Consider the following 14,032-nt stretch of genomic DNA (forward strand, 5'->3'; position numbering starts at 1 on the left):
CCTCATGTTTTTAACATTTCCCTTGTTGTTATTTTTATACATCTGGATGCTCAGCAAGGCCTCCTTATCACAATAATTGAAAAGAATACTTTGTCAATAGTAGGAATCGAATGAGAGATAGGTTGTTGGGAATATTCTGGGTGTGTCTTTTCTACTTTGACAATATTTACGATTGACTACAGTAACTCAGCAGGAAGTTATAGGGGACAATATATACATTGGTTTATGGATTTAACTGAAAATATCCCCAACCATTAAATTACAGATGGTTCATATATATGTCTTGAAAATCTTCTTGACAATTTGTGACAAATTTTCTAAATGCTTTTCCAAAAATAGTTGCTTCTTATAAGTGATTTTGATCATGACTGTTTACCAAATCATGGTTGGTAAAGATAAGACATGCAATAAAAAAATGTTATTAGTTACTTATGTTTCAGAGCTTAAGAAATGTTAAGATGAGAAGTTAAACTGCATTATTAGGATTTTAACTTTTTTTCAAAATGGAAAACTTTTTTTATCATGTACTTCTACATAGAGCTAAGCTTACAGATATTTTTCTTTTTATTAGCAGAAAAACTGTTCATTTTATTAGCAGATATCAAGTGCCCTTTTGAAAATTGAGACTGATTTTTAAAAATACTTTTTTGGAGGTTTAATTATTTTTAATATATTGCTTCATTATTAAATATAAAGATATAATACTTCAATATCATTCAACAATATTAATTGTTAAAGTGTGGGGTTAGTTTACATTGTTGAGCTTATTTTCTAACAGTAGTGAATAACTCCTGACAACTACTGATATCATGTAATGCGGTCCTTTTGTGACAAAAAATGCACAATTGTAAGACTGCAAGTGTTACTTGTATTGAAAACCGGATTAAAAGATGGACAATTATGATAAAGGATATGAGATAATTATTCTAACTTGTCAGACTATGCTTTCACTCATTGATAAAGTAAGTAAACAATGTGGAATAACAAAGTTTAAGTGTGGCAGAAAATAAAAGTAGGGAAAATCTTATCAATTATTAAAGATGGAAAAAATAGGACTATATCAAATAGTTAAACAAATGTGGGGTATTTTATGGGAAAAAAAGAGACATGTACTACTTTAAATATTTTCCAATTGAGAACATACTATAGAGAAAAATGATCATATATTATTCCATGAGAAAACTCAGATGAAGTTACAATAAAAGTATTTTTTACATGTCTAGTTTCTAATAGAGTTACAACTTTGTTGATTGAAAATGGAACTGCCACATATCTCTGTGCCGTGGATTAGGTGCCTTAATGATACGTAGTAAAGTGGGGGAAAGAGTGGAAGATACAAATCCCTACATCTCTTCCAGGACTTTGAGTGTACTATAAATTAAATATTTAAAATATTTTTGTAATAGTTAGCTTTCAATTATGAATGCTCTCAGCCTCTATTATTTATGTATTGATTTTGCAATTTTTATACATCAAAACTGTAATTATTTGTAGTTAGGCAGAATGATTGTAGGTAATGTCAATTATTGTGGTTAAAGATGAATTAATATTTTTAATTTCATAGAAAAATATTGAATATTTTATTATTCTGTCTTTGGCTCACCTACTTTAAAGGAGTTGGCTATTTAGGGTACTTTTTAATCCAATAAAATATGAAAATTTGATCATGCTATTTTCTTAATGTAATTGTACTTCTATGGGCATATACAGTTTACATATCACTTTTTCACATAAAAATTTAACATTTGGGTAAATCTTCCAAGAGAGCATCTAGACAGAATCAAATGAAAGCTGAAACGAGTCAAATCAAAAACTACTCTGTTCTCAACTCCATGTTTTTCAGAAAAGATATTGAGATCCAGTTATCTGGCAAATGGTCTCAAATATATATTTCAATTTCAATGTTAAAAATGGGACGTTAAACATCTCAGAAAATATTGGGATTACTGAAGTAAATTCTACCCCAGACTTGGAGTAAACATAAGAAATAGATTAATGAGGTGGAAGGGACTAGAATTCTAGGAAAGTGTAACCTTGTTATCTTAATATTTTTATAGTTTAGAAAAAGAATACTTTGCAACTCATATTTTGATCTTTAAAGCATTCAAATAAAAATTCGAAACCTGAAATTCTAAAAGACAAATTGTTTTTGGGATGGCCTCCTCTAGTAAACTTTTAAGAAATTTAAAGTATCTAAAAGGATGCACAAAAATCTCTAATGTGCTATGATTTTCAGAGGATGTCATGTTTAAAATATGTGGGAGAGAACATGAAAGCTAAAGCAAGTTCAGAAGAGGGACACAACCAAGAGGACAATGTGTCAGGAAAATCCAAGAATAAGTGGAGGTGTAAAAGGCTAAAAAATAATGCAAATGATGCATCTCCCTCTGTCTTTCTCTCTCTTTCGCATACACAGTCACACTTACACAGCACGTATACAAATACATGTGTATATACGCACATATTCAAGTATACATACATATATACACACATATACATACACATAGATTGAGAGATTTAACCATATGTAGACCCATGTGCACATATACAATGATGAAATCATTTCAAAGCATGTAAAAAATATAATAAAATATATATCCTCCATTTGGGATAAGTGAAAACATGTTTAAAAACAAAAAAGAAATAAATGGCAATACCTAATCTCACTGAATTTTGTTATGGCCTTTTCCTTCCTAAAAAGAGTAACCTCAAACTGAACAAAGAAATTCAAAGCAATGGAAAACTCAACATTGAAACTCAAAGTAGACCAGGAGATAAGCTACCTGTTTCAAAGATCATTGTCCAGGTAATTTATAGGTCAGTGCCTTGATAACTTTTGCTAGTTATAGAAAAGATGCTAGAAAACCAGACTTTGACATTAAAGAAAAAAAAAGGAAAAAGATTCTGAAGACTGCATCTCTGAGCTTAAGGTAGATATGAGCAAAATCTTGTAAATTAGAAAATGACTTAATGTTTGTTTCAACGTAAATGTGTTAAGATATCTTAAAACGGAAATGAATATTATTATTTGTGATGAGGGCACTAGGGGCATTTTGATATTTTTGATAAAGTTTCTAGAGGAATAAATTGGGATGACAGGAATCTATGTTGATTTTAGGAAAATGTTTATATAATGACACATGACATTATCTCGACAAAATACAAAAAGGAAGGCTGAATAACATTTTTAATGGGCAGTAAATTTTATAATTGTTATTGATTAGGATGAAGGCCTCTGGTAATGTTTTCCAGGGTCATATCCTGTTACATATACATGACATGGATAAAAAGGAAACAAATATTTATTGTATGCCTAGTTTATATTATCCCAATTCCAGCTCTGCAAGGAGCTACAAGGTAAAACTGCCACCTTTAAAAACTAAGAGGTAAAATTATTCCTATTCACAGATGTAGAAACTGAGTTTCAAGAAGGCTAAGTAACTTTCCTCACATCTGAAGACTGGTAATACAGAATTAGGTTTCTAACTCAAGTCTGCATGAAATTTCTGTTTTGTCTTCCATGAAGAAGAACATTAAATTTGTTTGACCATAATGCTGGGGGGTATAATAAGACATGGAATGAAAGAAGCAAGATCTGGAAAGTGTGAGATCATGAGTCAAAAGAAAGAGGATGGAATTATCCTAAAATTAATATTAAATCTTAAAAGAAAACCCCAGAAATCAGTTGAAATTGTACAGAATGGTAAATCATTTTATCATTAGATCACATAATAAATTTTATGAAATTTAAGTGTGAGCTCTGTTACTCAACAGTATGGTACCATTAATGTATCAATGGATGTGTTGTCAAGGCAAAGGAAGAGTATTATACAGTCTTTGTCAATTGTCAGATGGCTTTGGGTGTAGTGTTTTCAGTGTTAATCCTGGGTTTCATGTTCTTTGCCATAAACTTGTTGACAAATTGACAAATATTGATATGAAGTGTGCTATTTGAGCATCTAAAAATGTAGGTGCTTTCACTAACACATCATATAGTTTGCAAATATTTGTTTCATTTATATGACATTATTATACAGAATGGTTTTTCTATGACAGCATTATAAAAGTTCCCAGAAAATATTGGTCCATTAAGAAATGGAATGTTCACAACTTGTAGTGTAGGTATATGAAAGAAATGGATGTAATGATACAGTGGTTTCCAAATTATATTTTTGTACCTGGAAAATATCTACTTTACAAACAGCACAAGGTCATAGTTTTCAATGGGAATGAAAAAGTGCTTGCATTAACATATTTTATGTATGCTTTTAAATCTACACTTGTGATTGCTACTAAAATGTGTATTTTCCATAAATGTGTATTTTCTAAATTTCATTGTGCTTTTTACAAGACACTTTTCTTTGATGTCCATAAATGCTGAAAAGGCTCCGTTAAGGAGAATTTTAAGTGTAAATAAGGTTTTTAGTCAGCTTAAATTATACAAATCTGAGGCATTGTTTAAGGTATATACTATATTTTTTGTTTGAAACCTGTTAGCATTTTATTTGCATGGCAATTAAATGACTCAACTATTCATGTCTCATGCCAGTCCTTTCCAATGGTTATTTTTAACAAAAAATTATATATATACACTTACAGCAAAAATATTTAAAAATAGAAAATAGATTGAGTGTAGTTAAGCCTAATAACTGTACTTTTGTTTCTATGCCTCTGGGACAAGATTACTAGAACCTTATTCAAAGTTTCTAAATATAGGAAATAGAACATTTAGCCATGTAAAAAAATTGTTTAGATTTTCTTTTGAAAGAGTATATTTTTCCCTGTTGACCCCTAATGAAGAAGTTTACTTGTCAAGGGCTTTTCCTTAGAAAATTGACCCAATGTCAACCTGTAAAGAAAGCATAGAGGCATCCATGGATGATTGATCAACTTATCCAAACATAGGTTAGTAAGGAGAGGATATTAAGATAAAATGTAAAACGACCCCTGTGGGTCACATTTGCTTTCATGATTTCCTAACAAACATCCAACTTCACTGCTATGCTTAGCAATTTTTCTTGAAACATTTTAAAGACACTGATAGACACCAATAGCTGATCTTTAGAAAGGCACTCCCAGAAGAATATGTAAAAGTTACAATTCATTTCATGGAGTATGCCTAGCTCTTGATATTATATGTATTTGGCATACAATTGTGTACCTTTTATCATTGACAGTGAAGAAAATACCATTTGTCACTGCTGAGATATACACACAAATACCATCAACTAGCCAGTTAATAAAAGATGAGAAAAATAAAGAAAATAGAACATTTTTAGGGATCTGGCAAGTATCCTCTAAATCACGATAAAAATAATAGTTTAATGACAGTGTTCACATTTTCCTGTGACTTTAATATTTAGATGCCCCACAAAATATTTGCATTTTATGAAAGATTCATTTTTCCCCTAACACTTTAGTACCTGGATACAAAGAAAATACACAACAGCTGTTGTATGAATGAAAGAAAATGTTGTCCATTTTTTATCTGAGTTTCTCATTTATTTGCAGAGAGTGAATAAAATAAAAATATCCTAATGTTGTTTGGACCAGGGCATACCAGTAAATCTTAAGGATTGTGTTTCAGAATGGAAAGGAGGAGCAGGAAGTTTTCCTCATTCTATCTTACTATCAAGTGTCTAGACTTCTCACTCTCTCACACACACACGCAGTCATCTATATCAACACATACTTGAGTTTCTTAAACATATATGAAGCACCCTCCATTTCCCTTTATAATACGTCCCTTAGTTTTTGCTGTTCATTAAAAAACTAAAAGGATGAGAGAAGCTCAGGACATTCTGAAAACCAATGTCTTTAGGACACACTATGGTGTCCTGAATTACTTGAATGGACACATTGTAAAGACACACTCTCCAATCCCTATTAGGAAAAGTTTAGTCAAGTGTGCTTATTATTTTGGGGCATATACCAAAAAAGAATCATTTAGAACATTATTTAGGATATATTATTTATGCAAGAATTGTACCAGCTATTTCCAGATGGCATAACTTATTCTCTGAGACTCATGTAGCAAATAGAACACAGAAAACATAAATCGTGTCAGGAGAAATCATATGAAGAAGAGCGCTGTCTGGTTATCAGAATACCAGATCTCTCATTCTGGCCTTGGTAGGAAACAGCTCTTTAATTCTAGAAAAGTCAACTGATTTCTATGGTTCTTACTTTTTTCCTTTATAATATAACCATTTAAAGTCCAAAAAAGTATATGATAAATCACAATACTTTCAATCACATGAATTTTAATACAAAATGTATAAAATCAATTTCAAAAAATTTTCTGCATATACTGAAAATGTCTGTACGAATGAGCTAACTACTCTAGGCCTTACCTAATTTATTCTATTAAATGTGGGTATTCAATGTAACCTGAAAATATTGACCTTAACTATTCTTTTTTTTTTTTTTTTTTGCAAAAGGGAAACTAGAAAAAGACTGCTTCCCCCAGAAAATTTATTAACAATAGGTGCTCAGTTAAATGTTTTTAAACAATGAACAATGTCCCCTTTCATATGAATAATCAGGGGAGAGATATTTTTAAGTATTTTTTTTCTTTTTCCATAGCCTCACCTACACAAAAAATTCTGTTGTAAAGACATCACTTCTATGAGGAGGTATTCATTGTAGATATACAGAAGTCAATGGAAACTTAAGTTGATACAAAAAATAATCCCAACTGCATATTCCCACAGATGCTTAATAAAAGCTATCTGATAATATAATGAATTATCAAATCTTGAGAAAGTATATACAGTTGGTGACAATTTTTCAAAAATCATCATCCAACAAATTTTTTTCATTTAAAATCTTTCGTATTAACCTTTTGACAATCAGTTGAAAGTTTAAAATGAAGAACATTAAAAAATATATAAATAAAAGTAGCATTAGCTATAGACTGATATTCAAGTTCAGAAGTTAAAATAAATACAAGTGTGTATTAAGAGTAAAATTATGTCAACAATGTATAAATGAAAACTACCAATGTAATTAATGATTCTTTTAACATATCCCATCCATTGCTTTTCCTCCAAAAGACAAAGGTAGCAAAAGAGGAAACAGGAAGACCTGCTTCAGAAACCGAACATGCTGATTTAATTGGTTAAGAAGTCCAAATGCTGATACTCCTAATAATTAGCCATTCCTTTTGTGTTTTGGTGACATATATCCTCATACAATGTATATCAAATGGAATTTTTTGATTCACACCTGACATTTCAAAGTTTCCATTTTTGAATTCTCCTAGTCTTAAGTAAGTAGAACACTGTCTCCTTTGTTTGCTAGGCAAAACATTTTCCCCAACATCTAGGGCTCCATGATGCAAAATATCATTTTGCCGATCTTCTGTTCCAGTATTTACTTTAATTTTTTTTATTATAATTGGATTTTCAAATACAATCACAAAGACATCTCCTGTTGAAGGTGGTTTTCCCCAAAAGTACTCGTCAACACTACTATAAGCCTTGCTTGCTTCATAATTTTCAAACACATTCATATTGGTGTACAGACTTGCAGGGGGGTTATCAGGAATGTCAAATGACTCCTCTTCAAAATCATCATCCTTCAGCTTATTCTCCGTCCCTTTGTATGATGAATAATAGCCCATGTGCTGAAAGAGAGAGGGTTTAAAACGGATCACATTTTTCTGAGCCAACAGGCCCCGGAAATGAGTCAATAGCCAATCACAAGGCATTTCTTGATAAAACATTAATAAAAAATGTGCCAAACGTGGGAGGTCATGAGAATGATAGAGTTTACCAATGTAGCCAAGCTTAGAGAATTCAAGCGTTACCCAGTAAGTTCCTTCTAGGGATGCAATGACTTTCTTGATGGCAGTTAAGAAGTTTTTTGAACATCGAACATCGTCTTCAAGCATTACATAATAGTCTGAAGTATTGGCACAAAAATTAAGCAGAAATGCATAATCTACATTTTGCTTGGAACGAAATTTGACTCTATCTTCTGGATCATTGTAATTTCTTTTAAGGCCATCCAGGATTGGGTAATATTCCTCTGGAGCATGTATAACCATTAATCTTCCTGCAATAATATGGTGTGCAAATTTCTGTGTAATATCCTGGACCATGGCATCACGCCAGGAAGAATTAAAGTCTGCTAGGTGAACCACCACTGAAATTTCCTTCAGCTCTTCATAGCTGGATTGCTCAAAAATTGACTTAATTGTCTCAAGTAAATAATTTCCTTTTTTTCGCTTTACTGAAGAAAGTCCAATTGTAAGATAACCTGCAAAAAAGAATTCAGAAAGAATACAAATGTGAACTAGAAAAAGAAAAAGAGAAATATTTATTCCTTAGACTTGCTACTATTATATATTAAGTAAATCTAGTAAATATGCACAGAACATTTTATGATTAAATAAGCTAAATATATAAAAGCTATGCTTAGTACATAATCTGTATTTTATAGAAAAATAACTAGCATCTTAAGCACAATAATATATAAGCCCTATTGCTGTGAACATTTATTCATAAAATTCTAAAAAAAAGGTTTAAGGTGTTCTGCAGCTTAATAATCTCAAATACACCCATTAGATAAGGTAGACAGGTATTTAGATAACATACAAATTACTTTTTAAAAATAAAGTAAATAAATTGTTTTTCTGTTTTGCAAAAAGAGAAAAGCATTCACAGTTAAGACCAAGAAAGTAGTTTTAAATGATAAAAAAGAAAAATAAGGGTAAGCAATTATTTCAATCATCTTTAAATTTTTTATAGAACACATCACATATTTTCAGATTTTTTTTTTTTTTTGCTGTCATTATTTTGTACTAGAATTCTCAATGGGACTTCAAAATTTTATCTTGAAATGTACCTAGTATACTAATTAGAAAGCAAACAGTATTATAAGACACATCCAGCTAACTCTTATGTTACATTGTTCCAAGACATAAGCATCGCTTCTTAAAAAAAAGTTTGAAATACATTTTATACTAATTTTGCCTGGATAAATTTTTATTCAGACATTTAAAATCTAAAATTAGCAATTAGAATATGCTTAGAGAATAAAATAAAACCCTGAGAAAAGACAGTTTGCCTCTGAGAAGTGTTAGATGTCATTCTAAATATTTTCACTTTTTAAAGCTCATTTTCATATGAATCAGAATTGAATAACATTTCTAAACCACTATTTGGAAAATGGGGAAATCTTTATATGCAACAAGATCATTGTTTTAATATAGACACCTATATAATGTGGTTTGTATGATACTGAAAAAAGCCCCATTCAAAAAAAAATTTTGTTTGTCAGAGAGGTTGTGATTTACACATTTTGTTTAAATGCCTTGGCTTACAACTCTGACTTCTGTTATCTGGTACCATTAAACTTTAAGCCACCAAACTTCATTAATAATAATGGCCAATGCTTATAAAATGCTGCCTACATAAGAGGCAGGAGTTGGGGCATTTTATCTGTAATATGAGTCTTAAATGGTCAAAATGGTCTTTTGGGATAGGTTTGCTATTACCATCATTCTGCTTTACAGACAAGGACACTAAGTCACAGTGAGATAAGGTGACTCATGCAAGGCGGTACACATAGTAGGTGATGTTGCATCAGGATTCAAACTGTCCCACTCTTTTATCCTCTGTGTTACATTGCCTCTGGTAGAAAGCAGTTGACATGTGCCAATAAACATTAATAAATTTAAAAGGGGAAAGGAGAATCAGCAATGTTCAAGCAAAAGTGGTATAACAGAGAGGAAAAATGAATGACAGTTTTTTTTTTATGGTTTTTTGTTTTATTTTTTTTTTTTTTTTTATTGTACTTTAGGTTCTGGGGCACATGTGCAGATCATGCAGGATTGTTGCATAGGTACACACAGCGCAATGTGGTTTGCTGTCTCCATCGTCCCCGTCACCTACATCTGGCATTTCTCCCCATGTTTCCCCCCCCAACCTCCCCAACCCCCTGCCGTCCCTCCCTTGGACCACCCGAACAGACCCCAATGTGTGACGCTCCCCTCCCTGTATCCATGTGTTCTCATTGTTCAACACCTACTTATGAGTGAGAACATGTGGGGTTTGATTTTCTGTTCTTGTGTCAGTTTGCTTAGAATGATGGTTTCTAGGTTCATCCATGTTCCTACAAAGGACATGAACTCATTGTTTTTTATGGTTGCATAGTATTCCATGGTGTATATGTGCCACATTTTCCTTGTCCAGTCTATCGCCGATGGGCATTTGGGTTGCTCACAGGTCTTTGCTATTGTAAACGGTGCCACTATGAACATACGTGTGCATGTGTCTTTATAATAGAATGATTTATAGTCCTTTGGAAATATACCCAGTAATGGGATTGCTGGATCAAATGGAATTTCTATTTCTAGGTCCTTGAGGAAGAGCCACACTGTCTTCCACAGTGGTTGAACTAGTTTATACTCCCACCAACAGTGTAAAAGTGTTCCTGTTTCTCCACATCCTCTCCAGCATCTGTTGTCTCCAGATTTTTTAATGATCGCCATTCTAATTGGCGTGAGGTGGTATCTCAATGTGGTTTTGATTTGCATTTCTCTAATAATCAGTGATGATGAGCGAATGGCAGTCTTAGGCAAGTAGAAAGAAGCCTAAGAACAGTAGACATTTGAAATGGTAGAATGAAAGGAAATGAGATCTTAAGAAATCTAAATTAATTCAATGATTTCCTCGACCTAGTGATAACAAATACACTCACATAAATAAGTCTTAAAAGAGAAGTCAATTTTTGTGGTCTCCACATAATTTATTAAGATGATAGCACTATATTTCATTCTAAGGTTTGTTTTTTGTTTGTTTGTTTTTGTTTTTAATAGAGTCTCGCTCTGTCACTCATGCTGTAATGCAGTGGCGAGACCTTGGCTCACTACAGCCTCCACCTCCCAGGTTCAAGCGATTCTGGTGCCTAGGCCTCCTCAGCCTCCTGAGTAGCTGGAATTATGGGTGTGCACCACCACAACTGGCTAATCTTTGTATTTTTAGTAGACAAGGTGTTTCACCATGTTGGCCAGGCTGGTCTTGAACTCCTGGCCTCAAGTGATGCACCTGCCTTGGCTTCCTAAAGTGCTGGGATTACGGGCATGAACCATCAAACCCAGCCTAAGACTTGTATTTTACAAAGTGAAACACTTAAAAATCAGGCTGCATACTACAATTTATAGCATTATAATTGAAGTTTGTAATGCTTATACCTTCTTAGTGGTACACTAATTAAATAATGCTACTTTTTATAAGCTATGATACCTAGAAATATAGTATATTACATCTTGGCTCCAAATATATATATATATTTTTAACTGACTGTAGTGTGTTAAATAGTTTATTACAAAAATTCATGCCTACGTGGAACCTCAGAATGTAATTTTATTAGTAAATTGGATCTTTGCAGATATAATTTTTTAAGGATCTTGAGATGCAATAATTCCGGATTTAGAAGTGGACCCTAAATCCAATAACTTTTGTCCTTATAAAAAGAGGAAAAGTCACAGAAAGGCAAAGGGAAGAGGCCACTGATGATGGATGCAGGGATTGGAGTGACGCTCCAAAGCCAAAAGATGCCAGAAGCAAAAGTACCACAAGCTGATGAGGCGAGGATTCTCCCTTAGAGCTTTCCTAGGGAGTGGGGCCCTGCCAGCACCTTGATTTCAACCTCTGGCCTCCAGAACCATGAGAGAATAAACTGCTGTTTTTTAAAGCCACTCACTTTGTGGTGGTTAGTTATGGCAGACCTAGGGAACTAAAACACTGAGTTTCATTAATTCAAAAGTTGTGGCATGTCATAAAATCAAACTGTTAGAGGTTGGGAAATGTAGCAATAAGAACATAGGAATTTTTAAGATTAACTTCTAAATTTTAAAGTAAATTTTTATTATAGTTGCTCTATACCATCCTACAACAAACTCTCAAAAGACTCACATTATGATTAGGCATTTTATTTAATTTGTTTGTTATTAAGAGTATTAGATCAGTAAGTACAGTAGTTGTAATTTGTGAAGAAACATTAAAGTTTTTCGCAAAGAATTTATTTTGATGGTAAAGCCCTTAGACCTGTTTTTACTATACATATAAAACCAATTGTCATTATTTTAATGCAAAATATTTTATGTATTCTTTATTTAAATGTTTAAGGATACTTACGCTTTCTTTGTAAAGGTGTGGCAGCTAAGTAGCGATAGGTGACATTTATGGCTCCTGAGAAATTTGATAAATCCTTGAAAGTATGAACATAGCGTTCTGAATTCAGCTGATGTGTGGATGTTTCCCTTATAAGTTGTTTGTCTCCTTCCTAAATTCCAAGAAAGAGGTAAAGAAAATATATAAATAATAGGTGGTCATGGATTAAATAAAGTTTATTTTATACACAATAAATGTACAATTACAATATGTAAGTATGTAGTACACAGAGTTATATAAATCTCAATTACTGACATCATAAGCTGTAGCTCATCATCACTCACCTTACTTTTTACCCGCAGGTTCTGCTCCAGTTGCTGGCTGGTCTATTTTACTATGTATACCACAGTTACATTTGTTTTTCTACAGGACACATTAATAATGGCATTCTCTTAGAAAAAGAATGTCTACATGAAAACTCTCACTGCATTTATGCTAGTTTTCAAATGTTTTACAATCATTTAGGGATCTCAAAATTGACAGTAATCTATAATTTAATCTGAGGCTAGTTACCACCACATTGCCTTATTTACTCTTCCTCAAGCATTCTCACATAAAAGATTACATAGGTGCCTTCATGATGGTGAAGCTTTAGGAATGATTAAGAAGATGCAGTAGACGACACAATAATTGGATTTTGGATACTTTATTAGATAAGTCTCTTACGTGGCTATTATGTAGCTCTTGAGAAGGGCCAGTTTTGGGTGATATGGCAGCAATTATTTTCATATGTCCTAAAGTAACTTCAACTAGGACACATTTGTACCAAATCAAGGTAATGGTTAGAAATCTTGGACTAAAATTACTCGTAATAGTAAGTGTGTGTGTGTGTGTGTCTGTGTGTGTGTGTGTGATTCTATTGGATGTAATGTCTGATCCTTTTATATTTTAGAACTCTTTTATTTATTTGTGTCAGACTTTGTATATTATTACATCTTTAGGAAGGTTTATATTCAAGAAAACATATTCATATTCAGGTTAAATATCCTTTAGTCATTAGTTGCCCTTCTTTTATATAAGCTAAATGGTAAATTTTGATTATCTAATCATCATTTGATTAAGCCTTTATTGTTCATATACTATTAGAAAAATGACTTATTTGTTTGGCTTGTATGTGATTTACTAGAATTCATAGAATATGTTTGAGAGAAACATAATTAGAAATAAATGTTTCTCTCTTTTTTATTGTTCTGTTTTGCAAAATGTGCATTCTATGTGGTGTTATGTGGATTTATTTACTTATTTATTTTTAAATTTTATTTATGTATTCATTTATTTTGAGACGGAGTCTGGCTCTGTTGCCCAGACTGGAGCACAGTGGTACTACCTGAACTCACTGCAACCTCCATCTCCTGGGTTCAAGCCATTCTCCTGCTTCAGCCTTCTGAGTAGCTGGGATTACAGGTGCACACCAACACACCTGGCTAATTTTTGAATTTTTTAGCAGAGATGAAGTTTCATCATGTTGGCAAGGCTGGTATCAAACTCCTGACCTTAAGTGATATGCCCACCTCAGCCTCACAAAGAGCTGGGATTATAGATGTGAGCCACCGTGCCCAGCCTTATGTGGATTTATTTTATTCAGTATAGAACATCAAGCTAGCCATGCACTAGCCATTAAGACTATAGAGAAAGTAAATGGATTAAATAACTTTGGTCCTGATACTATTTTGCTGTGGTAATTAAAATGTTAATTAAAGCTTTGTTCTAAAAAATTAGAGAAAGCTCAAAATATAAGTTTTACCTCAACTGAAACATTCAATACTTCACATCAATCTCAAATACCAGTGAAAAAGATGACTGTATCAAACTTTCAAATCTATGGCCAGACTTGAATATTCTTAGAATAA

At 32.5% G+C, this 14,032-nt stretch overlaps 1 protein-coding gene across 8 annotated transcripts in view; it reads right to left on the minus strand.

Annotated features, from left to right (window-relative positions):
* Nucleotides 1-4,452: 4,452 nt before the first annotated feature.
* The window catches only part of MGAT4C (MGAT4 family member C), a 769,261-nt gene continuing 759,681 nt past the window's right edge, over nt 4,453-14,032 (minus strand). For all 8 annotated transcript variants that reach the window (XM_037730808.1, XM_037730807.1, XM_037730812.1 and 5 more), the window contains 2 exons: nt 12,147-12,294; nt 4,453-8,262 (listed from right to left, as the gene is read on the minus strand). In XM_037730808.1, coding sequence (XP_037586736.1) covers nt 7,121-8,262; nt 12,147-12,294 — 1,290 coding nt within the window. In that variant the 3' untranslated portion in view covers nt 4,453-7,120. The remainder of the gene's footprint in view (nt 8,263-12,146; nt 12,295-14,032) is intronic.

The sequence above is a fragment of the Cebus imitator genome, unplaced genomic scaffold, assembly GCF_001604975.1.
Source record: "Cebus imitator isolate Cc_AM_T3 unplaced genomic scaffold, Cebus_imitator-1.0 Scaffold362, whole genome shotgun sequence".
In the NCBI taxonomy this organism is placed as follows: domain Eukaryota; kingdom Metazoa; phylum Chordata; class Mammalia; order Primates; family Cebidae; genus Cebus; species Cebus imitator.